The sequence below is a fragment of the Thunnus maccoyii genome, chromosome 9 (genome assembly GCF_910596095.1).
Source record: "Thunnus maccoyii chromosome 9, fThuMac1.1, whole genome shotgun sequence".
Taxonomy (NCBI): domain Eukaryota; kingdom Metazoa; phylum Chordata; class Actinopteri; order Scombriformes; family Scombridae; genus Thunnus; species Thunnus maccoyii.
In genome coordinates this window covers 1,015,539-1,043,446 of record NC_056541.1, presented here as the reverse complement: position 1 = coordinate 1,043,446, position 27,908 = coordinate 1,015,539, and the positions used below count along the sequence as shown (strand labels likewise).

The window sequence follows — 27,908 nt, the reverse complement described above, 5'->3', positions numbered from 1 at the left end:
GCTGCTGTAGCTGGCCAGCTAAGCGCTAACTCGCTAGCCGGCTGGGCCACCGCTAGTCATTCACAGCAGCTCCCAGAGTTTCTCTCTGTTTTCTCTCCGCTGTTCCGTTTCCTCGTCTTGACATTTATACACGGCTCATTCAAAGAGGTAGCAGTATCGTGGCCTCCTCTCATAACTGAGTGCAAAGCAGCTCTCTGTTGTGCAGCAGCTTTGATTTGAAACACCAGCGGTGCAAGGCATCCAACAGGCTAGGATAGCTGCCTCCGTTTTGGCCTCTCTGTTCCCCCCGCCCCCCACCCAAGTATCATAGGGAGCGCTTGCAAGAGGGCTTGCGATTGGTCGCTGGTGTGCGGATTGATTTCCCCTCCTTGACCGGACCCTGTGATTAGATGAGTTGAATTCACTGCCTTCAATGCTGCCGCATGGAGGCCTTAGTCATGGAGCCGGTTAGCTCCACGACATGTAAACGCAGCAGACTAAAGTCAAGCTGACTCGACGAGGATGGGATTCGAACCCACGCGTGCAGAGCACAATGGATTAGCAGTCCATCGCCTTAACCACTCGGCCACCTCGTCTGTTGACGGGGTTTCAATACATACAATCCATACAGCCGTGGCGTTGTATGGACAATCTGTGAAACGCATTGACGTCGGCTAACGTGGCGGTCGTGAGAGCGGTCAGAGTCACGGGACTGAAGGTGTGAATAGTTGAGGAGCCTTTTGGGAAGGATTGAATCATAGCTGACAGTCTAACAGCCCGTTCACACATGCAGACTCCAACACTGGAGACACAACAGGACACCTTTCAGTATGACGTGGACTCTCAAAAACTGCCACTGCTGCTCAAAGGGAAGTTGAGAAAAATTCAACTTTATGCAGAAGTTAAGACTGGAGGAGGAGGTTGAAAGAAATGATGCGCGGGAAGAAAAGACATGCCAGCAGAGTGCTGACCTTACATGTAAGAGGACTCTCTCTATCTCACCTCTGAATTAACCGCACAGATGGGGTTGTTTGCTGTAGTGCACGAGAAAGTCCCAGGCACCATTACGCGGAGACAGCGGGAAAGGCTTGTGGAGAATGCGGGCGTCGATCCCGCTACCTCTCGCATGCTAAGCGAGCGCTCTACCATTTGAGCTAATTCCCCTGTCGTCTAAAAAGCACTCTCTTCACTTTTGATCACTCCCCCCTGCAGTGGTGAAATGTGGCTTTTCTTGTTAACTTGTAGTCGTGTAAAGACAGAAGATTGAATTGAACATGAGCTGACGAGGATGGCGTTGGAACAGAGGCGTGAAGAGCGCAATTGATTGGGAAGTCTTCACGCAGACCTGGAAGGTCTGGAGGGTTTCATGGGTGTCTTTCCTAAGTGGAGACACCAAATAAAGATAGGTTTTTTTCCCCCTCCAGTATCACGAATCCTCCACAGGGGAGGAAGGAAGGGAAGTGCAGCACGGAACTAGATAGCTTCCCTTTCTTGGTAGGGGAATTAGCTCAAATGGTAGAGCGCTCGCTTCGCATGTGAGAGGTAGCGGGATCGACGCCCGCATTCTCCAAAAGGCTTTTAGGCATTTCTTCTACTTACGTAGGGAAAGTCTAGCTAACGTGGAGAAGCGGTTTTGCATCTGAACGTGGGTAAGACAGTCGTAATCAGAAAGGTCTGGATGAGGCATCCATAGGACCCAAAGGACACAAAGTCCCGAGTGGAAGAGGGAGAGAGAGCGGGAGAAGGAAAGAGGTCCCGGGAGACCCCACTGTCCATCGCAGAGAGGCCTGGCTGCAGGGGCTGTTAGGTGGGGCCGAAAACTTGGTGGCGTCGTGACATTCACGGGGCTGGTTGGTGAGCTGCTGTAGCTGGCCAGCTAAGCGCTAACTCGCTAGCCGGCTGGGCCACCGCTAGTCATTCACAGCAGCTCCCAGAGTTTCTCTCTGTTTTCTCTCCGCTGTTCCGTTTCCTCGTCTTGACATTTATACACGGCTCATTCAAAGAGGTAGCAGTATCGTGGCATCCTCTCATAACTGAGTGCAAAGCAGCTCTGATTTGAAACGCCAGCGGTGCAAGGCATCCAACAGGCTAGGATAGCTGCCTCCGTTTTGGCCTCTCTGTTCCCCCCGCCCCCCACCCAAGTATCATAGGGAGCGCTTGCAAGAGGGCTTGCGATTGGTCGCTGGTGTGCGGATTGATTTCCCCTCCTTGACCGGACCCTGTGATTAGATGAGTTGAATTCACTGCCTTCAATGCTGCCGCATGGAGGCCTTAGTCATGGAGCCGGTTAGCTTGACGACATGTAAACGCAGCAGCAGTCAAGCTGACTCGACGAGGATGGGATTCGAACCCACGCGTGCAGAGCACAATGGATTAGCAGTCCATCGCCTTAACCACTCGGCCACCTCGTCTGTTGACGGGGTTTCAATACATACAATCCATACAGCTGTGGCGTTGTATGGACAATCTGTGAAACGCATTGACGTCGGCTAACGTGGCGGTCCTGAGAGCGGTCAGAGTCACGGGACTGAAGGTGTGAATAGTTGAGGAGCCTTTTGGGAAGGATTGAATCATAGCTGACAGTCTAACAGCCTGTTCACACATGCAGACTCCAACACTGGAGACACAACAGGACACCTTTCAGTATGACGTGGACTCTCAAAAACTGCCACTGCTGCTCAAAGGGAAGTTGAGAAAAATTCAACTTTATGCAGAAGTTAAGACTGGAGGAGGAGGTTGAAAGAAATGATGCGCGGGAAGAAAGGACATGCCAGCAGAGTGCTGACCTTACATGTAAGAGGACTCTCTCTATCTCACCTCTGAATTAACCGCACAGATGGGGTTGTTTGCTGTAGTGCACGAGAAAGTCCCAGGCACCATTACGCGGAGACAGCGGGAAAGGCTTGTGGAGAATGCGGGCGTCGCTCCCGCTACCTCTCGCATGCTAAGCGAGCGCTCTACCATTTGAGCTAATTCCCCTGTCGTCTAAAAAGCACTCTCTTCACTTTTAATCACTCCCCCCCGCAGTCGTGAAATGTGGCTTTTCTTGTTAACTTGTAGTCGTGTAAAGACAGAAGATTGAATTGAACATGAGCTGACGAGGATGGCGTTGGAACAGAGGCGTGAAGAGCGCAATTGATTGGGAGGTCTTCACACAGACCTGGAAGGTCTGGAGGGTTTCATGGGTGTCTTTCCTAAGTGGAGACACCAAATAAAGATAGGTTTTTTTCCCCCTCCAGTATCACGAATCCTCCACAGGGGAGGAAGGAAGGGAAGTGCAGCACGGAACTAGATAGCTTCCCTTTCTTGGTAGGGGAATTAGCTCAAATGGTAGAGCGCTCGCTTCGCATGTGAGAGGTAGCGGGATCGACGCCCGCATTCTCCAAAAGGCTTTTAGGCATTTCTTCTACTTACGTAGGGAAAGTCTAGCTAACGTGGAGAAGCGGTTTTGCATCTGAACGTGGGTAAGACAGTCGTAATCAGAAAGGTCTGGATGAGGCATCCATAGGACCCAAAGGACACAAAGTCCCGAGTGGAAGAGGGAGAGAGAGCGGGAGAAGAAAAGAGGTCCCGGGAGACCCCACTGTCCATCGCAGAGAGGCCTGGCTGCAGGGGCTGTTAGGTGGGGCCGAAAACTTGGTGGCGTAGTGACATTCACGGGGCTGGTTGGTGAGCTGCTGTAGCTGGCCAGCTAAGCGCTAACTCGCTAGCCGGCTGGGCCACCGCTAGTCATTCACAGCAGCTCCCAGAGTTTCTCTCTGTTTTCTCTCCGCTGTTCCGTTTCCTCGTCTTGACATTTATACACGGCTCATTCAAAGAGGTAGCAGTATCGTGGCCTCCTCTCATAACTGAGTGCAAAGCAGCTCTCTGTTGTGCAGCAGCTTTGATTTGAAACGCCAGCGGTGCAAGGCATCCAACAGGCTAGGATAGCTGCCTCCGTTTTGGACTCTCTGTTCCCCCCACCCCACACCCAAGTATCATAGGGAGCGCTTGCAATTGGTCGCTGGTGTGCGGATTGATTTGCCCTCCTTGACCGGACCCTGTGATTAGATGAGTTGAATTCACTGTCTTCAATGCTGCCGCATGGAGGCCTTAGTCATGGAGCCGGTTAGCTCCACGACATGTAAACGCAGCAGACTAAAGTCAAGCTGACTCGACGAGGATGGGATTCGAACCCACGCGTGCAGAGCACAATGGATTAGCAGTCCATCGCCTTAACCACTCGGCCACCTCGTCTGTTGACGGGGTTTCAATACATACAATCCATACAGCCGTGGCGTTGTATGGACAATCTGTGAAACGCATTGACGTCGGCTAACGTGGCGGTCGTGAGAGCGGTCAGAGTCACGGGACTGAAGGTGTGAATAGTTGAGGAGCCTTTTGGGAAGGATTGAATCATAGCTGACAGTCTAACAGCCCGTTCACACATGCAGACTCCAACACTGGAGACACAACAGGACGCCTTTCAGTATGACGTGGACTCTCAAAAACTGCCACTGCTGCTCAAAGGGAAGTTGAGAAAAATTCAACTTTATGCAGAAGTTAAGACTGGAGGAGGAGGTTGAAAGAAATGATGCGCGGGAAGAAAGGACATGCCAGCAGAGTGCTGACCTTACATGTAAGAGGACTCTCTCTATCTCACCTCTGAATTAACCGCACAGATGGGGTTGTTTGCTGTAGTGCACGAGAAAGTCCCAGGCACCATTACGCGGAGACAGCGGGAAAGGCTTGTGGAGAATGCGGGCGTCGATCCCGCTACCTCTCGCATGCTAAGCGAGCGCTCTACCATTTGAGCTAATTCCCCTGTCGTCCAAAAAGCACTCTCTTCACTTTTGATCACTCCCCCCTGCAGTCGTGAAATGTGGCTTTTCTTGTTAACTTGTAGTCGTGTACAGACAGAAGATTGAATTGAACATGACCTGACGAGGATGGCGTTGGAACAGAGGCGTGAAGAGCGCAATTGATTGGGAAGTCTTCACGCAGACCTGGAAGGTCTGGAGGGTTTCATGGGTGTCTTTCCTAAGTGGAGACACCAAATAAAGATAGGTTTTTTTCCCCCTCCAGTATCACGAATCCTCCACAGGGGAGGAAGGAAGGGAAGTGCAGCACGGAACTAGATAGCTTCCCTTTCTTGGTAGGGGAATTAGCTCAAATGGTAGAGCGCTCGCTTCGCATGTGAGAGGTAGCGGGATCGACGCCCGCATTCTCCAAAAGGCTTTTAGGCATTTCTTCTACTTACGTAGGGAAAGTCTAGCTAACGTGGAGAAGCGGTTTTGCATCTGAACGTGGGTAAGACAGTCGTAATCAGAAAGGTCTGGATGAGGCATCCATAGGACCCAAAGGACACAAAGTCCCGAGTGGAAGAGGGAGAGAGAGCGGGAGAAGGAAAGAGGTCCCGGGAGACCCCACTGTCCATCGCAGAGAGGCCTGGCTGCAGGGGCTGTTAGGTGGGGCCGAAAACTTGGTGGCGTAGTGACATTCACGGGGCTGGTTGGTGAGCTGCTGTAGCTGGCCAGCTAAGCGCTAACTCGCTAGCCGGCTGGGCCACCGCTAGTCATTCACAGCAGCTCCCAGAGTTTCTCTCTGTTTTCTCTCCGCTGTTCCGTTTCCTTGTCTTGACATTTATACACGGCTCATTCAAAGAGGTAGCAGTATCGTGGCCTCCTCTCATAACTGAGTGCAAAGCAGCTCTCTGTTGTGCAGCAGCTTTGATTTGAAACGCCAGCGGTGCAAGGCATCCAACAGGCTAGGATAGCTGCCTCCGTTTTGGACTCTCTGTTCCCCCCGCCCCCCACCCAAATATCATAGGGATCGCTTGCAATTGGTCGCTGGTGTGCGGATTGATTTGCCCTCCTTGACCGGACCCTGTGATTAGATGAGTTGAATTCACTGCCTTAAATGCTGCCGCATGGAGGCCTTAGTCATGGAGCCGGTTAGCTCCACGACATGTAAACGCAGCAGACTAAAGTCAAGCTGACTCGACGAGGATGGGATTCGAACCCACGCGTGCAGAGCACAATGGATTAGCAGTCCATCGCCTTAACCACTCGGCCACCTCGTCTGTTGACGGGGTTTCAATGTCCATACAGCCGTGGCGTTGTATGGACAATCTGTGAAACGCATTGACGTCGGCTAACGTGGCGGTCGTGAGAGCGGTCAGAGTCACGGGACTGAAGGTGTGAATAGTTGAGGAGCCTTTTGGGAAGGATTGAATCATAGCTGACAGTCTAACAGCCCGTTCACACATGCAGACTCCAACACTGGAGACACAACAGGACGCCTTTCAGTATGACGTGGACTCTCAAAAACTGCCACTGCTGCTCAAAGGGAAGTTGAGAAAAATTCAACTTTATGCAGAAGTTAAGACTGGAGGAGGAGGTTGAAAGAAATGATGCGCGGGAAGAAAGGACATGCCAGCAGAGTGCTGACCTTACATGTAAGAGGACTCTCTCTATCTCACCTTTGAATTAACCGCACAGATGGGGTTGTTTGCTGTAATGCACGAGAAAGTCCCAGGCACCATTACGCGGAGACAGCGGGAAAGGCTTGTGGAGAATGCGGGCGTCGATCCCGCTACCTCTCGCATGCTAAGCGAGCGCTCTACCATTTGAGCTAATTCCCCTGTCGTCCAAAAAGCACTCTCTTCACTTTTGATCACTCCCCCCTGCAGTCGTGAAATGTGGCTTTTCTTGTTAACTTGTAGTCGTGTAAAGACAGAAGATTGAATTGAACATGAGCTGACGAGGATGGCGTTGGAACAGAGGCGTGAAGAGCGCAATTGATTGGGAAGTCTTCACGCAGACCTGGAAGGTCTGGAGGGTTTCATGGGTGTCTTTCCTAAGTGGAGACACCAAATAAAGATAGGTTTTTTTCCCCCTCCAGTATCACGAATCCTCCACAGGGGAGGAAGGAAGGGAAGTGCAGCACGGAACTAGATAGCTTCCCTTTCTTGGTAGGGGAATTAGCTCAAATGGTAGAGCGCTCGCTTCGCATGTGAGAGGTAGCGGGATCGACGCCCGCATTCTCCAAAAGGCTTTTAGGCATTTCTTCTACTTACGTAGGGAAAGTCTAGCTAACGTGGAGAAGCGGTTTTGCATCTGAACGTGGGTAAGACAGTCGTAATCAGAAAGGTCTGGATGAGGCATCCATAGGACCCAAAGGACACAAAGTCCCGAGTGGAAGAGGGAGAGAGAGCGGGAGAAGAAAAGAGGTCCCGGGAGACCCCACTGTCCATCGCAGAGAGGCCTGGCTGCAGGGGCTGTTAGGTGGGGCCGAAAACTTGGTGGCGTAGTGACATTCACGGGGCTGGTTGGTGAGCTGCTGTAGCTGGCCAGCTAAGCGCTAACTCGCTAGCCGGCTGGGCCACCGCTAGTCATTCACAGCAGCTCCCAGAGTTTCTCTCTGTTTTCTCTCCGCTGTTCCGTTTCCTCGTCTTGACATTTATACACGGCTCATTCAAAGAGGTAGCAGTATCGTGGCCTCCTCTCATAACTGAGTGCAAAGCAGCTCTCTGTTGTGCAGCAGCTTTGATTTGAAACGCCAGCGGTGCAAGGCATCCAACAGGCTAGGATAGCTGCCTCCGTTTTGGACTCTCTGTTCCCCCCACCCCACACCCAAGTATCATAGGGAGCGCTTGCAATTGGTCGCTGGTGTGCGGATTGATTTGCCCTCCTTGACCGGACCCTGTGATTAGATGAGTTGAATTCACTGTCTTCAATGCTGCCGCATGGAGGCCTTAGTCATGGAGCCGGTTAGCTCCACGACATGTAAACGCAGCAGACTAAAGTCAAGCTGACTCGACGAGGATGGGATTCGAACCCACGCGTGCAGAGCACAATGGATTAGCAGTCCATCGCCTTAACCACTCGGCCACCTCGTCTGTTGACGGGGTTTCAATACATACAATCCATACAGCCGTGGCGTTGTATGGACAATCTGTGAAACGCATTGACGTCGGCTAACGTGGCGGTCGTGAGAGCGGTCAGAGTCACGGGACTGAAGGTGTGAATAGTTGAGGAGCCTTTTGGGAAGGATTGAATCATAGCTGACAGTCTAACAGCCCGTTCACACATGCAGACTCCAACACTGGAGACACAACAGGACGCCTTTCAGTATGACGTGGACTCTCAAAAACTGCCACTGCTGCTCAAAGGGAAGTTGAGAAAAATTCAACTTTATGCAGAAGTTAAGACTGGAGGAGGAGGTTGAAAGAAATGATGCGCGGGAAGAAAGGACATGCCAGCAGAGTGCTGACCTTACATGTAAGAGGACTCTCTCTATCTCACCTCTGAATTAACCGCACAGATGGGGTTGTTTGCTGTAGTGCACGAGAAAGTCCCAGGCACCATTACGCGGAGACAGCGGGAAAGGCTTGTGGAGAATGCGGGCGTCGATCCCGCTACCTCTCGCATGCTAAGCGAGCGCTCTACCATTTGAGCTAATTCCCCTGTCGTCCAAAAAGCACTCTCTTCACTTTTGATCACTCCCCCCTGCAGTCGTGAAATGTGGCTTTTCTTGTTAACTTGTAGTCGTGTACAGACAGAAGATTGAATTGAACATGACCTGACGAGGATGGCGTTGGAACAGAGGCGTGAAGAGCGCAATTGATTGGGAAGTCTTCACGCAGACCTGGAAGGTCTGGAGGGTTTCATGGGTGTCTTTCCTAAGTGGAGACACCAAATAAAGATAGGTTTTTTTCCCCCTCCAGTATCACGAATCCTCCACAGGGGAGGAAGGAAGGGAAGTGCAGCACGGAACTAGATAGCTTCCCTTTCTTGGTAGGGGAATTAGCTCAAATGGTAGAGCGCTCGCTTCGCATGTGAGAGGTAGCGGGATCGACGCCCGCATTCTCCAAAAGGCTTTTAGGCATTTCTTCTACTTACGTAGGGAAAGTCTAGCTAACGTGGAGAAGCGGTTTTGCATCTGAACGTGGGTAAGACAGTCGTAATCAGAAAGGTCTGGATGAGGCATCCATAGGACCCAAAGGACACAAAGTCCCGAGTGGAAGAGGGAGAGAGAGCGGGAGAAGGAAAGAGGTCCCGGGAGACCCCACTGTCCATCGCAGAGAGGCCTGGCTGCAGGGGCTGTTAGGTGGGGCCGAAAACTTGGTGGCGTAGTGACATTCACGGGGCTGGTTGGTGAGCTGCTGTAGCTGGCCAGCTAAGCGCTAACTCGCTAGCCGGCTGGGCCACCGCTAGTCATTCACAGCAGCTCCCAGAGTTTCTCTCTGTTTTCTCTCCGCTGTTCCGTTTCCTTGTCTTGACATTTATACACGGCTCATTCAAAGAGGTAGCAGTATCGTGGCCTCCTCTCATAACTGAGTGCAAAGCAGCTCTCTGTTGTGCAGCAGCTTTGATTTGAAACGCCAGCGGTGCAAGGCATCCAACAGGCTAGGATAGCTGCCTCCGTTTTGGACTCTCTGTTCCCCCCGCCCCCCACCCAAATATCATAGGGATCGCTTGCAATTGGTCGCTGGTGTGCGGATTGATTTGCCCTCCTTGACCGGACCCTGTGATTAGATGAGTTGAATTCACTGCCTTAAATGCTGCCGCATGGAGGCCTTAGTCATGGAGCCGGTTAGCTCCACGACATGTAAACGCAGCAGACTAAAGTCAAGCTGACTCGACGAGGATGGGATTCGAACCCACGCGTGCAGAGCACAATGGATTAGCAGTCCATCGCCTTAACCACTCGGCCACCTCGTCTGTTGACGGGGTTTCAATGTCCATACAGCCGTGGCGTTGTATGGACAATCTGTGAAACGCATTGACGTCGGCTAACGTGGCGGTCGTGAGAGCGGTCAGAGTCACGGGACTGAAGGTGTGAATAGTTGAGGAGCCTTTTGGGAAGGATTGAATCATAGCTGACAGTCTAACAGCCCGTTCACACATGCAGACTCCAACACTGGAGACACAACAGGACGCCTTTCAGTATGACGTGGACTCTCAAAAACTGCCACTGCTGCTCAAAGGGAAGTTGAGAAAAATTCAACTTTATGCAGAAGTTAAGACTGGAGGAGGAGGTTGAAAGAAATGATGCGCGGGAAGAAAGGACATGCCAGCAGAGTGCTGACCTTACATGTAAGAGGACTCTCTCTATCTCACCTTTGAATTAACCGCACAGATGGGGTTGTTTGCTGTAATGCACGAGAAAGTCCCAGGCACCATTACGCGGAGACAGCGGGAAAGGCTTGTGGAGAATGCGGGCGTCGATCCCGCTACCTCTCGCATGCTAAGCGAGCGCTCTACCATTTGAGCTAATTCCCCTGTCGTCCAAAAAGCACTCTCTTCACTTTTGATCACTCCCCCCTGCAGTCGTGAAATGTGGCTTTTCTTGTTAACTTGTAGTCGTGTAAAGACAGAAGATTGAATTGAACATGAGCTGACGAGGATGGCGTTGGAACAGAGGCGTGAAGAGCGCAATTGATTGGGAAGTCTTCACGCAGACCTGGAAGGTCTGGAGGGTTTCATGGGTGTCTTTCCTAAGTGGAGACACCAAATAAAGATAGGTTTTTTTCCCCCTCCAGTATCACGAATCCTCCACAGGGGAGGAAGGAAGGGAAGTGCAGCACGGAACTAGATAGCTTCCTTTTCTTGGTAGGGGAATTAGCTCAAATGGTAGAGCGCTCGCTTCGCATGTGAGAGGTAGCGGGATCGACGCCCGCATTCTCCAAAAGGCTTTTAGGCATTTCTTCTACTTACGTAGGGAAAGTCTAGCTAACGTGGAGAAGCGGTTTTGCATCTGAACGTGGGTAAGACAGTCGTAATCAGAAAGGTCTGGATGAGGCATCCATAGGACCCAAAGGACACAAAGTCCCGAGTGGAAGAGGGAGAGAGAGCGGGAGAAGGAAAGAGGTCCCGGGAGACCCCACTGTCCATCGCAGAGAGGCCTGGCTGCAGGGGCTGTTAGGTGGGGCCGAAAACTTGGTGGCGTAGTGACATTCACGGGGCTGGTTGGTGAGCTGCTGTAGCTGGCCAGCTAAGCGCTAACTCGCTAGCCGGCTGGGCCACCGCTAGTCATTCACAGCAGCTCCCAGAGTTTCTCTCTGTTTTCTCTCCGCTGTTCCGTTTCCTCGTCTTGACATTTATACACGGCTCATTCAAAGAGGTAGCAGTATCGTGGCCTCCTCTCATAACTGAGTGCAAAGCAGCTCTCTGTTGTGCAGCAGCTTTGATTTGAAACGCCAGCGGTGCAAGGCATCCAACAGGCTAGGATAGCTGCCTCCGTTTTGGACTCTCTGTTCCCCCCGCCCCCCACCCAAGTATCATAGGGAGCGCTTGCAAGAGGGCTTGCGATTGGTCGCTGGTGTGCGGATTGATTTGCCCTCCTTGACCGGACCCTAGATGAGTTGAATTCACTGTCTTCAATGCTGCCGCATGGAGGCCTTAGTCATGGAGCCGGTTAGCTCCACGACATGTAAACGCAGCAGACTAAAGTCAAGCTGACTCGACGAGGATGGGATTCGAACCCACGCGTGCAGAGCACAATGGATTAGCAGTCCATCGCCTTAACCACTCGGCCACCTCGTCTGTTGACGGGGTTTCAATACATACAATCCATACAGCCGTGGCGTTGTATGGACAATCTGTGAAACGCATTGACGTCGGCTAACGTGGCGGTCGTGAGAGCGGTCAGAGTCACGGGACTGAAGGTGTGAATAGTTGAGGAGCCTTTTGGGAAGGATTGAATCATAGCTGACAGTCTAACAGCCCGTTCACACATGCAGACTCCAACACTGGAGACACAACAGGACGCCTTTCAGTATGACGTGGACTCTCAAAAACTGCCACTGCTGCTCAAAGGGAAGTTGAGAAAAATTCAACTTTATGCAGAAGTTAAGACTGGAGGAGGAGGTTGAAAGAAATGATGCGCGGGAAGAAAGGACATGCCAGCAGAGTGCTGACCTTACATGTAAGAGGACTCTCTCTATCTCACCTCTGAATTAACCGCACAGATGGGGCCGAGAATAATGTGGAAACTTGAAGCCTCCAGTACACATACACTGAAAACGGACTTCACAGTGAAGGAGGAGGCATCTTCTGCAGCGGCTAAATTACTGAAATGATTTGTACATTTACAAACATTGTAATTTTTGATGAGGGAGAAAGAATGGATGTAATTTTAAGAATTTTAGAAGATAAGTGAAATATCATTTGTGGAAAAAGTACATGAGACACCCATTATTATTCAATCATACAGTATTTTATATACATCTAAAACAGACCTGCAGCAGATCTTTAAACATTAATATTAAATTGCTGTGTGTTTTTTTACAATAAAATCAGCTTTCATGGTTTAATATATGTGTTTGTTTTTGTCCGTGTGTGTAGCTGAGGCTGGCCTGCAGATGACCTGTCAGACTCAACAGCAGCTGGAGGCAGATCTTACAGCACCTGAGGAAAACAAAACACACAGACAGGTAATGGTAACACACACACACACACACACACACCTGTTAAACCAGGATCAGAATCCGTTTGGTGAGACAGTTGCTGGTATGATCCTGTGAGTGTCTCTTACAGACCTTTTAGACCAAAAAGGTCCAGGAACTGTGGAACTAGAGGAGCTAATCTCACGAGCTAAAAGTCTCTTTGTGCACTTTGTGTTTCATCTGAAGAGTCGTGTAGATGGCAAAACAGACCAATGGACCAATGCACCGTATAAATAAACTTGCCTTGCCTTGATATGGCGCTACATAGGGTGCAAACTAACAATTGTTTTTCTTATCAATGAATCTGTTGATAATTTTCTCGATTATTCATTCTAAAAGAAAACTCCTAAAACCCAAGATGGTGTCCTCAAAATACCTGTTGTGTCTGCCCAAATATCCAAAACCTAAAGGTATTCAATTAACTATCACATTAGACAAAGAACGCAGCAAAATCTCACATTTGAGAAGCTGGATCAAAGTAACTTTTGGCATTTTGTTTAAAAAATACTTTTATAAAACATGAGGAAACATGTTCTCATGTTGTTCTTCATATGTGCGTTTTAGTTGCATTTAATGAATGAAGGAAAAAGAGACTAAAGACTCCAGAACACTGCAGACAGTCAGCTGACTGTTTGATAGTTACCACAAAAACATCAATTTATTTCTCTCATTCACTGTCTCGCTCTTTCTCTTTCTCACTCTTTTCCATAAATGACAACAGGTGTCAACAGGAAGCCTAACATCCATCCTAGAGTACTTCCTTGTTTTATGCTGTTTTTGACCAATCAGTAACATTCATCCCTGCAAATCCCGCCCCTAAAGTTCCCATCACATTTAAATCCTGCTTCCTTCAGTGTAGAGTCAGATTTACTTCCTGAGTTCCTCAGAAGGTTCCTGGTCCTCTGGGCCTTGATTGATTGATTGATTGATTGACTGATTGATTGATGGAGAGCTCTGATTGGTCAGGGTCCAACATGGTCTTTCAGGTCTCTCAGCCCGTCACAGTAAGGATCTATAACTTTATGATCAGCTGATCTGATACAGAAACCATCTCAACAGACTAAAATATGATGCAGACTGATCCCGAAACATGGATCTAAGACAGTAAAACGTTTCTTGTGTGTGTGTGTGTGTGTGTGTGTGTGTGTGTGTGTGTGTGTGTGTGTGTGTGTGTGTGTGTGTCTGTGTGTGAGTGTGTGTGTGTCTGTGTGTGTCTGTGTGTGTGTGTGTGTGTGTGTGTCTGTGTGTGGTGTGTGTCTGTGTGTGTCTGTGTGTGTGTCTGTGTGTGTGTGTGTGTATGTGTCTGTGTGTGAGTGTGTGTGTGTGTCTGTGTGTGGTGTGTGTCTGTGTGTGAGTGTGTGTGTGTCTGTGTGTGTGTCTGTGTATGTGTCTGTGTATGTGTCTGTGTGTGTGTGTCTGTGTGTGTGTGTGTGTGTGTCTGTGTGTGTGTCTGTGTGTGTGTGTCTGTGTGTGTGTGTGTGTGTGTCTGTGTGTGTGTCTGTGTGTGAGTGTGTCTGTGTGTGTGTGTGTCTGTGTGTGAGTGTGTCTGTGTGTGAGTGTGTCTGTGTGTGAGTGTGTGTGTGTGTCTGTGTGTGTGTCTGTGTGTGAGTGTGTGTGTGTGTGTCTGTGTGTGTGTCTGTGTGTGTGTCTGTGTGTGTGTCTGTGTGTGTGTGTGTCTGTGTGTGAGTGTGTCTGTGTGTGAGTGTGTGTGTGTGTCTGTGTGTGTGTCTGTGTGTGAGTGTGTGTGTGTGTGTGTCTGTGTGTGTGTTTGTGTGTGTGTGTGTGTGTGTGTGTGTGTGTGTGTGTGTGTGTCTGTTTGTGTGTGTGTGTGTGTGTGTCTGTTTGTGTGTGTGTGTGTCTGTTTGTGTGTGTGTCTGTTTGTGTGTGTGTGTGTGTGTGTGTGTGTCTGTTTGTGTGTGTGTGTGTGTCTGTTTGTGTGTGTGTGTGTGTGTGTGTGTGTGTGTGTGTGTGTGTCTGTTTGTGTGTGTGTGTGTGTGTGTGTGTGTGTGTGTGTCCTGCAGGAGGTGCTGTGTTGTCTCCTCGGTAAACTGTCCGTCCTGGACAAGCTGAGAGACGAAGCAGAGGAGATGAGCAGACAGATGGACAGACAGACGGAGGAGAGCAGGAGGACCCAGAGAGAGACAGAAGATCTGGAGACACAACTACTGACACTGGACATCACAGACCCACAACATGTGAGTAACACTGATATTAACACAACTACTGACACTGGACAGAAATGTACATAATAAATTACATTAGAACTCACATCAACTGTGTCGTCTGTGTTATTCAGACTAAACACAACTTATCTGTCGGTCCAGTTTAATCCGAAGACTCTATAACTACACGGTCGTCTGCCTTTTCACGACACAAACTCACAAAAACTGAGAACTGAGAAGAAAAGACACGTTGAAGACTGCAGGAGGGACTGAAGGTCAACAGAAAGATTTTAGGTGGAGTGTTCCTTTAAAGCACAGGGGAATTAGCTCAAATGGTAGAGCGCTCGCTTAGCATGCGAGAGGTAGCGGGATCGATGCCCGCATTCTCCAGGAAGACTTTTAACCCTTTGTGCTCTGAGCAGGTTTACTGGGAACACATCACAAGTAGTCAAAGTAGAAATACTTCAATGCAACATACAATATATCACATTACAAGGAATCAGCCAGAAACAGCTCTGCAACACAATGAAAGTATTCAAGTATTGATATTATCTTTATTGATATAAATGCATATCATCTAATAAATAACAAGTTCTTTTTTTTTAACTTATTTTATTTCCTTTTCTCGAGTGCAGTCGTACAGAACAATCAGCTTTTCAAATATTTACATTAATACAGGTGTGAATGAAGCAATGTTAAGTTGACCTTCCATCATGTGTCCATCATCCATACAGCCATGATCAGTGCACAAGTAAATAAAATGAATAAAAATAATAATAATAATAATTTAAAAAAAGGTAAATAAAAAAATTAATTAATTAAATAAATAAATAAACAAATTATAAAAACAAAGTAAAACAAAAAAAAGCTACAAATACATACATACATATATATACACTTCAAGTTAAACTTCAGGTAAATTGTTCACATTTAAATAAGAAGAGGATGAGAACATTATTCTCCTCAGAGGGAAAGAAAAGAAATAATAAGTGAACATTTGGTGAAGAACACGTCTGTCTCTAGTTGTAACCTCGCTATAATAAACATCCTTTATCTTCTCTCCCAGTGAGTCACTGGGAGGTTTCAGCCGTCATCATCTTTCTTGGCCACTAAAAGAAGAATTCTCAGTAATGATATCTGATTATTGTTTTCTACATTTTCTGGCAATATTCCTACAACAAAGTAAGATGGTTGTAATGGCACCTCTATTTTTAAACACTGTTTAATCTCATGTTGTGTGTCATGCCAGTAACCCGACAGCTTTGGACAGTCCCAGAGTATATATATGTATGGTCTCCCGCCAGGCCGCAGCCCCTCCAGCGATGACCTGAGGTGCCCCCGCATTTTGAAGAAACAAGAGGTGTCCTAAAATATCTCATTTTAATTTTCCATTCAAACTCCGTCTACGTGGGGCTGTTGGTTACCTCGTGTCCCTTCTCTACATGACGGCTCCCACTCCTCGTCTGTAATTACTGTGTTCATTTCTAATTCCCACTTTTCCTGAACAACCAAACTATTATCCCTGGGATTGTCTCGTAGTATCTCATATATGTGTTATATGATCTTCTTTTTGATGGTTCCTTGAATTGTCAGCATGATAAAACGCTCTATATTTGATGGTGTGGTGCATAGTTTATCCCATTCTTGGTGTGTCTGCAGATAATGTCTCAACTGTAGATACTTAAAGGAATCATGAGTTGAAAGATTGTATCTACGCTGACGTTGTTCGAAGGACATTAGAACTCCTTCAAACAGCTGGCTCAGCATAATCAAACCTTTTTCTTGCCATTTTTTGAATCCTGCTCCTAATCTGGATGGAGGAAAATCAGTGTTATTTGCAATCTTCACTGCTCTAGATGTTGACGTGGGGAGTTTTGACCATATTCTCAAGGTATTCTTTATCCATTGGTTATTGATTTTATTTGCCCAATAACAAGTTCTGATTACACATGTGATCATGCTTTCCATAATAATGGAAGTATTCACTTATAATGTTTGATTATAAAGCACTAACCCTAAAATGACCTATAATATCCCTGATAAAGACCTGATACTTTATGATAAATAATTCAAACTACTGTTGCAAACATCAGCAATGAAGCTTTAAACTGTAAAAGTGGAGGAGGGGCCTGAACTCTGGAGAGGAGGAGGAGGAGGAGGAGGAGGAGGAGGGAGCACAGGGGAATTAGCTCAAATGGTAGAGCGCTCGCTTAGCATGCGAGAGGTAGCGGGATCGATGCCCGCATTCTCCAGGAGACTTTTAACCCTTTCTGCTCTGCTCTGTTCTGTCTGGAGAGAAAAACATGTTAAAAGGTTTTAAGATGCAGAATCTGATGTTCCTTCTCTCACCACAGTCATCCCCTGCTGTGAGGTTGTCGTGGAGACGTGTTTCATCGGACCGACCCGGGCTAATATAGCTTGTGTGAACCTGTCAGTGTGGAAAGATCATTACATTCATTATGCTCTCATATCTAAATAACCATCTGTAATCCAACTAAAACTGAAAGCCAGTTACAGTTATCTTGTTTATATGTCTGACTGTAATGTGAAAGGATTTCTACTACTGATGACAGAGCAGAAAAGGTTAAAAGTCTCCTGGAGAATGCGGGCATCGATCCCGCTACCTCTCGCATGCTAAGCGAGCGCTCTACCATTTGAGCTAATTCCCCTGTGCTCCCTCCTCCTCTCCAGAGTGCAGGCCCCTCCTCCACTTTTACAGTTTAAAGCTTCATTGCTGATGTTTGCAACAGTAGTTTGAATTATTTATCATAAAGTATCAGGTCTTTATCAGGGATATTATAGGTCATTTTAGGGTTAGTGCTTTATAATCAAACATTATAAGTGGCTTTTTTGAATACTTCCATTATTATGGAAAGCATGATCACATGTTTAATCAGAACTTATTTATTAAATGATACACATTTATATCAATGAAGAGAATATCATTTCTATACTTGCATAGTGTTCCAAACCTATTTTTAGCTGATTATACATGTTTACTTTTACTGAAGTGAAACTGTGTGCAGGACTTTTCCTGCTCATGTAGTATATTGTATGTTGCATTGAAGTATTTCTGCTTTGACTACTCTGTTCCCAGTAAACATGCTCAGACAGAGCAGAAAGGGTTAAAAGTCTTTCTGGAGAATGCGGGCATCGATCGCGCTACCTCTCGCATGCTAAGCGAGCGCTCTACCATTTGAGCTAATTCCCCTGTGCTCCCTCCTCCTTCACTCCCCCTCCCGCCTGCATGTCCTGTGACCTCTGCTGCTCAGCAGCTGCGTCTCAGTTCAGGATCTTCATCCTTCTGCATTTGAAGACCAAATGCATCACAGCAGCGCGACCAAGGCTGTCTCAATTCAAAGGCTCCTTCAGAGGAAATGTGCTCTTCTCAGCCCAAAGTTAGAGGATCCAATAGATGGATCCTTCGCGGCCTAACTGCCGGTTGGTGCTGTCTGATTGTCAGCTGCAGCTGCACAGGTTTGTAGGCGAAAGTAGCGACGCTTCATGACACCTCTGTAGACCAGACCGTCACATTTAACAACGCCGTAGTAGACCAGACCGTCACATTTAACAACGCCGTAGTAGACCAGACAGTCTCATTTAACAACGCCACAGTAGACCAGACCGTCTCATTTAACAACGCCACAGTAGACCAGACCGTCTCATTTAACAACGCCGTAGTAGACCAGACCGTCACATTTAACAACACCGTAGTAGACCAGACAGTCACATTTAACAACGCCGTAGTAGACCAGACCGTCACATTTAACAACGCCGTAGTAGACCAGACAGTCACATTTAACAACGCCGTAGTAGACCAGACCGTCACATTTAACAACGCCGTAGTAGACCAGACCGTCACATTTAACAACGCCGTAGTAGACCAGACAGTCACATTTAACAATGCTGTAGTAGACCAGACCGTCTCATTTAACAACGCCGTAGTAGACCAGACCGTCTCATTTAACAATGCCACAGTAGACCAGACCGTCTCATTTAACAACACCGTAGTAGACCAGACCGTCTCATTTAACAACGCCGTAGTAGACCAGACCGTCACATTTAACAACGCCGCAGTAGACCAGACCGTCACATTTAACAATGCCACAGTAGACCAGACAGTCACATTTAACAACGCCACAGTAGACCAGACCGTCACATTTAACAATGCCACAGTAGACCAGACAGTCACATTTAACAACGCCACAGTAGACCAGACCGTCACATTTAACAACGCCGTAGTAGACCAGACCGTCTCATTTAACAATGCCACAGTAGACCAGACCGTCACATTTAACAATGCTGTAGTAGACCAGACCGTCTCATTTAACAACGCCGTAGTAGACCAGACCGTCTCATTTAACAACACCGTAGTAGACCAGACCGTCACATTTAACAATGCTGTAGTAGACCAGACCGTCACATTTAACAACGCCGTAGTAGACCAGACCGTCTCATTTAACAACGCCGTAGTAGACCAGACCGTCTCATTTAACAACACCGTAGTAGACCAGACCGTCTCATTTAACAACGCCGCAGTAGACCAGACCGTCTCATTTAACAACGCCGTAGTAGACCAGACAGTCACATTTAACAACGCCGTAGTAGACCAGACAGTCACATTTAACAACGCCGTAGTAGACCAGACAGTCACATTTAACAACGCCGTAGTAGACCAGACCGTCTCATTTAACAACGCCGTAGTAGACCAGACAGTCACATTTAACAACGCCGCAGTAGACCAGACCGTCACATTTAACAACGCCGTAGTAGACCAGACAGTCACATTTAACAACGCCGCAGTAGACCAGACAGTCACATTTAACAACGCCGTAGTAGACCAGACAGTCACATTTAACAACGCCGTAGTAGACCAGACCGTCACATTTAACAACGCCGCAGTAGACCAGACCGTCTCATTTAACAACGCCGCAGTAGACCGCGTTGTTTGAAGCATGCAGCCCCTGAACTGAGACACAGCTGGCGTCTCCATGTCTGACCTGACCGTCTCCTCGTGGTCACGTCGGGTAACTAATCAAACTGTCACTACATTTCAGACAATATTAATAAAACAATGTATAATATTGTACTTTTTAATGCACTATATTTATTTGACTACTATAATTACTCTACAGATTCACATTTCACACAGAAAACATAAAGTATATGATGTATTTCTAAAGATTAAACTTCTGAACAGCATATAAAGTAAATAAACTGAGCTGCATTTTAATGCTACTTATACTTTCAGGAATCTGTATTAATAAACAATAATATAAACGACATAATAATATAACTACAGAAGCAGTCATTCTACATTATAAGGATTTATTCTGATGTTTTAAGTACATTTTGCCAACAAAACCTTTACTTTAGTAAGATTTAGGACTTTTAATTGTAATGGAGTATTTCTTCTTTTACTTTTTTTAAACACTTCTTGTTCTGTTGCTGTTTCCAGTAAACAAGCTCAGACAGAGCAGAGCAGAAAGGGTTAAAAGTCTCCTGGAGAATGCGGGCATCGATCCCGCTACCTCTCGCATGCTAAGCGAGCGCTCTACCATTTGAGCTAATTCCCCTGTGCTCCCTCCTCCTCCTCCTCCTCCTCCTCCTCCTCCTCCTCTCCAGAGTGCAGGCCCCTCCTCCACTTTTACAGTTTAAAGCTTCATTGTTGATGTTTGCAACAGTAGTTTGAATTATTTATCATAAAGTATCAGGTCTTTATCAGGGATATTATAGGTCATTTTAGGGTTAGTGCTTTATAATCAAACATTATAAGTGGCTTTTTTGAATACTTCCATTATTATGGAAAGCATGATCACATGTTTAATCAGAACTTATTTATTAAATGATACACATTTATATCAATGAAGAGAATATCATTTCTATACTTGCATAGTGTTCCAAACCTATTTTTAGCTGATTATACATGTTTACTTTTACTGAAGTGAAACTGTGTGCAGGACTTTTCCTGCTCATGTAGTATATTGTATGTTGCATTGAAGTATTTCTGCTTTGACTACTCTGTTCCCAGTAAACATGCTCAGACAGAGCAGAAAGGGTTAAAAGTCTTTCTGGAGAATGCGGGCATCGATCCCGCTACCTCTCACATGCTAAGCGAGCGCTCTACCATTTGAGCTAATTCCCCTGTGCTCCCTCCTCCTCCTGCTGACCCTTCTCCTGCTTCTTCCCCTGAAAACAAACATGCAGTGAAACAGCAGCAGTGAGAAGCTGCAGTCGTCTCTTTAAACCCTGCAGTGAGTCTCTTTCTTCTCCTGCTTGTCTTCTGAGCTGACAGCAAAGACTAACTGTGGTGTACAAACACTGGTCTCTAACAGCAGCAACAGGTCGTCCTCTCTTTAAGAACCTCTGACTCCTCCCCCAGGGATCCCCCCTCTGAGGGGCGGGGCTTACCAACTTTAACTGGCTCCCATTGGCCTGGTTGGCCTGTCACTCTGCAGCTGTCCCTCTGATTGGCTGCAAGAAAGATTTCCTGTGTTGATTCAAAGAAAGGAGAGAGAGAGAGAGCAGGAGAGGAAGGGAAGTTTGTAACGGAGAGAAGACAGAAGAGAGGAAAACACAGACCGGAGACGAGTTCAGAGCAGAGAGATGGAGCGAGAGATGTTTAGTGCAGAGAGGAGGAGGTGAAATGTTGTTTACTGAGGACTGACAGACGAGAGGAAGAGGAGGAGGGGGGAGGACATGCAGGATGTTACCCAGCAGCCCCCTGTGGTCTCTGGGGTGGAGGACGGAGAATCAGAAGCAGACGGTTAGACTGAACTGATCCTTCATCACACTGTGAGTTCACAGCACACAGCTTATAAACTAACATAGAAACAAACACGCTGAGAACAAAGTCAGTGTTAAATGTGTCAGGCAGGAAAATAACATTATATATATATCACATCCTGTCATCAGTGATTATGAGAAATGTTCCTTAAAAATATATTAGACAGAAAACTTTCAGAATTGTATTTTATGTCTTTGTTCTTCTTTCATCAGTCACTTAATCAATACGTCGATCAACAGGAAATTAATCAGCAACTATTTTGATAATTGATTAATTGTTTCAGTCATTTTTAGATTCGCTGCCTTCGTTTTCTCACATGTGTTGATTTTATACTTTTATTTGTCGTGAACTGAATATTTTGTGTTTCGGACTGTTGATCAGAGAAAACAACGTTTAAACTATTCATGATCAAATAATGGTTAGTTGCTGTTCCAGTGCTTTTATATAACTCAGTTTACTTTATTAAGTGTAACTATAATACTGCACAGCTGATCCTGCTTATTTGTTGAATTGGTTGGAAATGAAATGAAATGTGTTTCTGAGCTGATCAGCTGTTACTGTCAGATTAGCTGCATTGTTTACAGCTGTGTGACTCTCATCCTGAAGCATCAGTAGCTTCTTGATATACAGATCTAATACTTTGTTTATGAGATATTGTACAGACAGTTTACGTTAGTGTGCTCGCTGCTCAGACATAAATGTTGCTGCAACACAGAATGATGTCGTCTGGCGCTGCGCTGAGTCGGGCGATGGTAGACGACTCTGTGACATGATGGAGGACAGAATGAATATTGTAAACTAACGATGTCACCTATCAATGATGTTTCAGGCTTTACTAACTTATGAGATCTCTGAGATGACGACACAGTTTAAAGTCTTGTTGTTGAGTCAGCTGTGAACATTCATTCAGTCAGTGTTTGGTGTGAATGCAGCTCACAACATCCTGATACATGAGCAGCAGGAAGTGAAGCAGAAAGCAGCTGATGAAGCAGCCTGTTTGTCTGTGACCTTTCATCACAGGTTATGAACAGAGTCTGTTTAGATGAAATAAGAAGTGAGTAAAACGCTGCCACCTCAGTGTGACAGCTGTTCATATCAACCTCTAGAGGCTGAACTCAGATAACTGGATCATTACAGACACGTCTGAAACATGTGGAGTGACGTGGCTGCAGATTTCTGTTTAGTTTGAATGTGTGAAATTAGAATCTACAATGATATAAAAACATGTTCACTTCTCTCTGCACCACAGTTTATAGATGAGGATGATGAGTGAGTCTGACTACACAGTAAACGTCTGAGCGTCTGATATATCGGGACAAGTGAACAAGGGAGAGATTACTGAGTAATCAGGTTACTCAGTAGGATACTGTAGTAATCTGATTACCAGGCCCACACTCAATCTGCAGATTTTGTTTACAGTTTTCAGCGGTGATCCAGAATGTTTTTTTGCTTGTAATATGATAAACAATATTCATTTAAGATAACAAAGATTGTTTTTTGAGCATGAAGAAGCACATAGAACACATTAAAACAACCTGAAACCACCTCAAACAGGCTGAAAGAAACATTTAGCAGATTTTAGTAGAACCGTTGAATTTGAGATTTTATTTTGTCACAAACAAAAAAACAAAGTGTGAACGTGTGAATTAATTTGCAAAAACATTAACCATTAAGCATCTCCCAACAATTAACACTACAACACATAAACAAACAAATACATAAATAATAACTGGTGAGGCTCTTTGACCTCAACTTCACCTTGAGAACCTCTAAAAACAACAAAAACATGAAACTTCCAAGCAGCGTCTCTGAGGTGTCCTCAAAGTTCTTAGGGTGCAGATCCAGTTTGGGTGCTGCTGATTAAATCTGTCAATACAAGCAGCAGGTCAGTAATCAGAGCGGGAGTGAACAGCTCACAGCATGATTGTGTCCAAATGTTACTAATAGTGAAATGTTTAGTGGTGGTAATGTTCTGATTTAAACGTCTTTAAATGTTTATTTTGTAATGATCTTTACATTAAACCTGCTGCTGTGATGCCTCCTCTGTCTGCACATGTTCACTGATTAGAAACACAGTTCATATTGTTTTAGGGTTCGATATTTAAGAAATCAGCTTACGGTTAATGAAGTGCCTGTAAACACACTGATTTTATAAAGTAGCAGAATCATTTTTTTATTAGTCACCACGTTACCACGAGAACACAGACAGACATGCAGAGTAATGTAGAGACACTGAGCAGCAGAGATCTGCTCCCTGCTGCAGAAACAGGAACATGCAGCGGGGGGGGGGGGGCAGTGAAGGAGGTGGGAGCACAGGGGAATTAGCTCAAATGGTAGAGCGCTCGCTTAGCATGCGAGAGGTAGCGGGATCGATGCCCGCATTCTCCAGAAAGACTTTTAACCCTTTCTGCTCTGTCTGAGCATGTTTACTGGGAACAGAGTAGTCAAAGCAGAAATACTTCAATGCAACATACAATATACTACATGAGCAGGAAAAGTCCTGCACACAGTTTCACTTCAGTAAAAGTAAACATGTATAATCAGCTAAAAATAGGTTTGGAACACTATGCAAGTATAGAAATGATATTCTCTTCATTGATATAAATGTGTATCATTTAATAAATAAGTTCTGATTAAACATGTGATCATGCTTTCCATAATAATGGAAATATTCAAAAAAGCCACTTATAATGTTTGATTATAAAGCACTAACCCTAAAATGACCTATAATATCCCTGATAAAGACCTGATACTTTATGATAAATAATTCAAACTACTGTTGCAAACATCAACAATGAAGCTTTAAACTGTAAAAGTGGAGGAGGGGCCTGCACTCTGGAGAGGAGGAGGAGGAGGAGGAGGAGGAGGAGGAGGAGGAGGAGGAGGAGGAGGAGGAGGAGGAGGAGGAGGAGGAGGAGGAGGAGGAGGAGGAGGAGGAGGAGGAGGAGGAGGAGGAGGAGGAGGAGGAGGAGGAGGAGGAGGAGGAGGAGGAGGAGGAGGAGGAGGAGGAGGAGAGCACAGGGGAATTAGCTCAAATGGTAGAGCGCTCGCTTAGCATGTGAGAGGTAGCGGGATCGATGCCCGCATTCTCCAGGAGACTTTTAACCCTTTCTGCTCTGCTCTGTCTGAGCTTGTTTACTGGGAACACATCAGTGGTGTCAGCAGGAATATTTCAATGTAACATACAGTGAAAACGTTTCTCTAAAATATTGACAATGTGCTATTTTTACAATGCATTTCTGTTTCTGTGTATCTTCATCATGTAAATTTAGTCTTTTATTGATGTATGATTCATGCATGAGGTTGCTTCATCACTAATTCACTTTAATAAAGATGTGGGCGTGCACGCTATTCTTGCCGTCACCACTGAAGCGTGGCGGCACAGTGTCATAAACGTCACTCCTTTCAACTCAAAGGTCAGAAAAAACAAACTTTCTTAGTCTGGTGATCATGTTTTCCATAATAATGGCAGTATACAAAAAACCCACTGACCATAAAATAATAACAATAATATAATACAGAACCGACACTTTACAATAAATGATGTTATAAAAAATGTCAACAATGAACCTTTAAACTCAGTAGATAAAGTTTAATAAGAGCATATAATATTACTGCATTATCAATGTATATAAAGGCAAAGCCTATTATTTATTTGCTTGACATTATTTATTATATTATATTCACAGATAAAAACTCTTTATTTATCTTAAACTGGCCCTTTATGTCTCTAACAGGCTGTTGTAGTTCCTGTGTCTTTAAGCCCCGCCTCCCGATGAGCCCACTCTGTTCTGATTGGTCGTCAGCCGTATCAGTCGTGTTTAGTTACTGCCGATGCAAACCCAACATTTCCTGCTTCACTGTTTCATATTAAAAGCTTTTAAATGACTAAATAACAGACACTTTTATTGTGAAAAATTTACAGGAAATGAAAAGTGTTCCTCGTGGAATCAGCGGAGCTTCGTTAGCAGCACTAAAAACCAGTCGACAGAACAACAAATGGAGATATTTGGTGCTGTTTGTTGAGCGGATCAGTCAGAAATAATGGCGGGAGGAATAACACAAGCAGGAACAGCCGCAGTGATGATGATGTTTGATGAAGAGCTGTGCGTGGAGCAGATAAAGAAATCACCAGCTGACGTCAGTTCAGGTTGAAAGTAGAAAAAACATCAGAAAACCGAACATTCAGAGCAGGTTGAAGCTGCTACAGACCTTTACTTCATTATTGACACTCTGAACATCTGAAAATAAGGAAAAGCATCATAATTCCTCTTAAATGTTAATGTAACGTACGTAAACCATCTGTCTTTCAGAATTATCTGGAAACCATTTGATCATTTATGAAAACCATCAGACTTTTTAACTGATTTAATAAGTTGCTTCTATTATTTTTTTTATATTACTGATTTTATTCATTTGATTATTTATACACATTTTAAAATATAATTTTCTAATTTATTCAAATGTCAGATTTAGTTTATGTATTTTATATCGTTCCCTGGCATTATGTGCTGTTGTTCCCAACTTATAATATTATAAATAAAGTTTATTATTTTTAAAAAATGACAAAAAAAAGCACAGATTTCCACAGGCGGAGAACTAACGGGACCAGTAAACTGAACGTTCAGTGAAATGACCCTTTAGGAAACTCATATTATTATAACATTATGATTATTAGTAACCAATAGGAACACAGTATTTTTTCTGTACCTGTTCTGATTGGCTGACGTCTCCCTCCCAGGCCCGTGTGACGTCCCGGTTGGCCAGTGTGAGACAGCTGTTGGACAGGATGAGCAGGAAGCAGAGCGAGCTGGAGGGTCGCCTCGACGACATGCTGACACGCATCGCCATGGAGACACAGGAGATCAAAGAGCTGGAGCAACAGCTGACCGACGGTGAGGAGAGAACTGACCAATCCCAGAACCTCTCTCAGACTGGAGTCCTGTGATTGGCTGTTTGGTAAAGTTAATAAAATGATTCCTCCTCCTCCTCTTCCTCTCCTCCTCCTCCTCCTCCTCTCCTGCTCTCCTCCTCTTCCTCTCCTCCTCCTCTTCCTCCTCCAGGTCAGATTTTGGCTAATGAAGCTCTTCAGAGGGATTTGGAGGGAATCATTTCTGGACTTCAGGAGTATCTGAGATCCCTCAGAGAGCAGGTAGAGACTCTTCCATCTCTAATAAACATGTAAAACATCCCCAGAACACTGAAAGGACACATATTCTGCTTATTGTGGTTTTCTGTTATTTATTTCCTGTTCTGATGTCGGATGTTAAACATGGTCAAAGTTCCAAAACTTAAGATGAACGTATGAAGAAACGCTGCCTGCAAGTCAAAAGTCAGGGCTTCAACCTGCTCTGACCTTCGGTTGCAACACTTTTTCTACCTCGCTGACAAGCTTAACGGCCGTCTGCTCTGTTGCCTTGGTTGCTAGGTGGTTGCTAAGGTTGTTGCTAAGGTGGTTGCTGTGGTGGTTGCTAAGGTTGTTGCTAAGGTGGTTTCTAAGGTTGTTGTTAAGACTGTTGCTAAGGCTGTTGCTAAGGTAGTTGCTATGGTTGTTGCTAAGGTGGTTTCTAAGGTTGTTGTTAAGGCTGTTGCTAAGGCTGTTGCTAAGGCTGTTGCTACGGTTGTTGCTATGTAGTTTCTAAGGTGTTTCCATGTGTTGTTCAGCTCCAACATGTACGGATGGATTTGAGAAGTTGACATTTGGAGTAAAGAAGGAGAAAAAGAAGTGAAATCCTGCTACTATAGTTTGTTTACGTAGCCTCCGGAGCCGGAGGAAGCTTCCTGAAGCTGACCAATCAGAACAGAGCGGGCTCATCAGGAGGCGGGGCCTTAAAGAGACAGGAGCTAAAACGGCCTGTTTCAGACAGAGGCTGAACTGAGGGGCTGCATAAAGGACCAGTAGAAGATAAATAAGGAGGTTTTATTCCAGTAGAGCCTCAGAATATAAATATAGAGGCTGGAAATGTGCAGAATATGAGTCCTTTAAAAAAAAATCACAGGTGCTGATGAAGTTGCAGACGCTCAAAACAAATAGCACTAATAACAGAAAATAATAACCAGATTAGTGAGATGCTTTTTAAGAAATATATATTTCACCTTTTTTAAGTGTTTTTGTTCAGACGTGTTCTCTCAGAATCCACATATGTAAAACTTAAAGTGGAAAGCAAACAGTGTGTTTCTGTCTGTGTGGCGTACAGTATAACTGAGTATAACTGAGTATAACTGAGTATAACTGAGTATATCTGAGTATATCTGAGTATAACTGAAGTATAACTGAGTATAACTGAGTATATCTGAGTATAACTGAGTATAACTGAGTATAACTGAAGTATAACTGAGTATAACTGAGTATATCTGAGTATAACTGAGTATAACTGAGTATAACTGAGTATAACTGAGTATATCTGAGTATATCTGAGTATAACTGAAGTATAACTGAGTATAACTGAGTATATCTGAGTATAACTGAGTATAACTGAGTATATCTGAGTATAACTGAGTATAACTGAGTATATCTGAGTATATCTGAGTATAACTGAGTATAACTGAG

General features: G+C 45.5%; 1 protein-coding gene and 17 non-coding genes across 20 annotated transcripts in view; 4 read left to right on the top strand and 14 right to left on the bottom strand.

Annotated features, from left to right (window-relative positions):
* Positions 1 to 27,908, top strand: part of cntrl (centriolin) — an 84,513-nt gene that overhangs the window by 28,868 nt on the left and 27,737 nt on the right. For 2 of the 3 annotated variants that reach the window (XM_042420223.1, XM_042420224.1), the window contains 4 exons: positions 12,309 to 12,397; positions 14,431 to 14,604; positions 26,100 to 26,253; positions 26,422 to 26,510. In XM_042420223.1, the coding sequence (XP_042276157.1) occupies positions 12,309 to 12,397; positions 14,431 to 14,604; positions 26,100 to 26,253; positions 26,422 to 26,510 (506 nt within the window). Of the gene's footprint in view, positions 1 to 11,338; positions 11,890 to 12,308; positions 12,398 to 14,430; positions 14,605 to 26,099; positions 26,254 to 26,421; positions 26,511 to 27,908 lie in introns of those variants that run through there. The other variant, XM_042420225.1, reaches the window with a different exon arrangement.
* trnas-gcu lies at positions 494 to 575 on the bottom strand. Its single transcript has one exon. It is a non-coding gene; the product is annotated as a tRNA-Ser (tRNA).
* Positions 1,071 to 1,143, bottom strand: trnaa-agc. The gene has a single exon. It is a non-coding gene; the product is annotated as a tRNA-Ala (tRNA).
* Positions 2,309 to 2,390, bottom strand: trnas-gcu. Its single transcript has one exon. It is a non-coding gene; the product is annotated as a tRNA-Ser (tRNA).
* Positions 4,134 to 4,215, bottom strand: trnas-gcu. Its single transcript has one exon. It is a non-coding gene; the product is annotated as a tRNA-Ser (tRNA).
* Positions 4,711 to 4,783, bottom strand: trnaa-agc. The gene has a single exon. It is a non-coding gene; the product is annotated as a tRNA-Ala (tRNA).
* trnas-gcu lies at positions 5,959 to 6,040 on the bottom strand. The gene has a single exon. It is a non-coding gene; the product is annotated as a tRNA-Ser (tRNA).
* Positions 6,529 to 6,601, bottom strand: trnaa-agc. The gene has a single exon. It is a non-coding gene; the product is annotated as a tRNA-Ala (tRNA).
* trnas-gcu lies at positions 7,777 to 7,858 on the bottom strand. The gene has a single exon. It is a non-coding gene; the product is annotated as a tRNA-Ser (tRNA).
* trnaa-agc lies at positions 8,354 to 8,426 on the bottom strand. The gene has a single exon. It is a non-coding gene; the product is annotated as a tRNA-Ala (tRNA).
* trnas-gcu lies at positions 9,602 to 9,683 on the bottom strand. Its single transcript has one exon. It is a non-coding gene; the product is annotated as a tRNA-Ser (tRNA).
* On the bottom strand, positions 10,172 to 10,244 carry trnaa-agc. The gene has a single exon. It is a non-coding gene; the product is annotated as a tRNA-Ala (tRNA).
* On the bottom strand, positions 11,426 to 11,507 carry trnas-gcu. Its single transcript has one exon. It is a non-coding gene; the product is annotated as a tRNA-Ser (tRNA).
* On the top strand, positions 14,889 to 14,961 carry trnaa-agc. Its single transcript has one exon. It is a non-coding gene; the product is annotated as a tRNA-Ala (tRNA).
* Positions 16,751 to 16,823, top strand: trnaa-agc. The gene has a single exon. It is a non-coding gene; the product is annotated as a tRNA-Ala (tRNA).
* Positions 17,168 to 17,240, bottom strand: trnaa-agc. Its single transcript has one exon. It is a non-coding gene; the product is annotated as a tRNA-Ala (tRNA).
* trnaa-agc lies at positions 20,075 to 20,147 on the bottom strand. The gene has a single exon. It is a non-coding gene; the product is annotated as a tRNA-Ala (tRNA).
* On the top strand, positions 23,674 to 23,746 carry trnaa-agc. The gene has a single exon. It is a non-coding gene; the product is annotated as a tRNA-Ala (tRNA).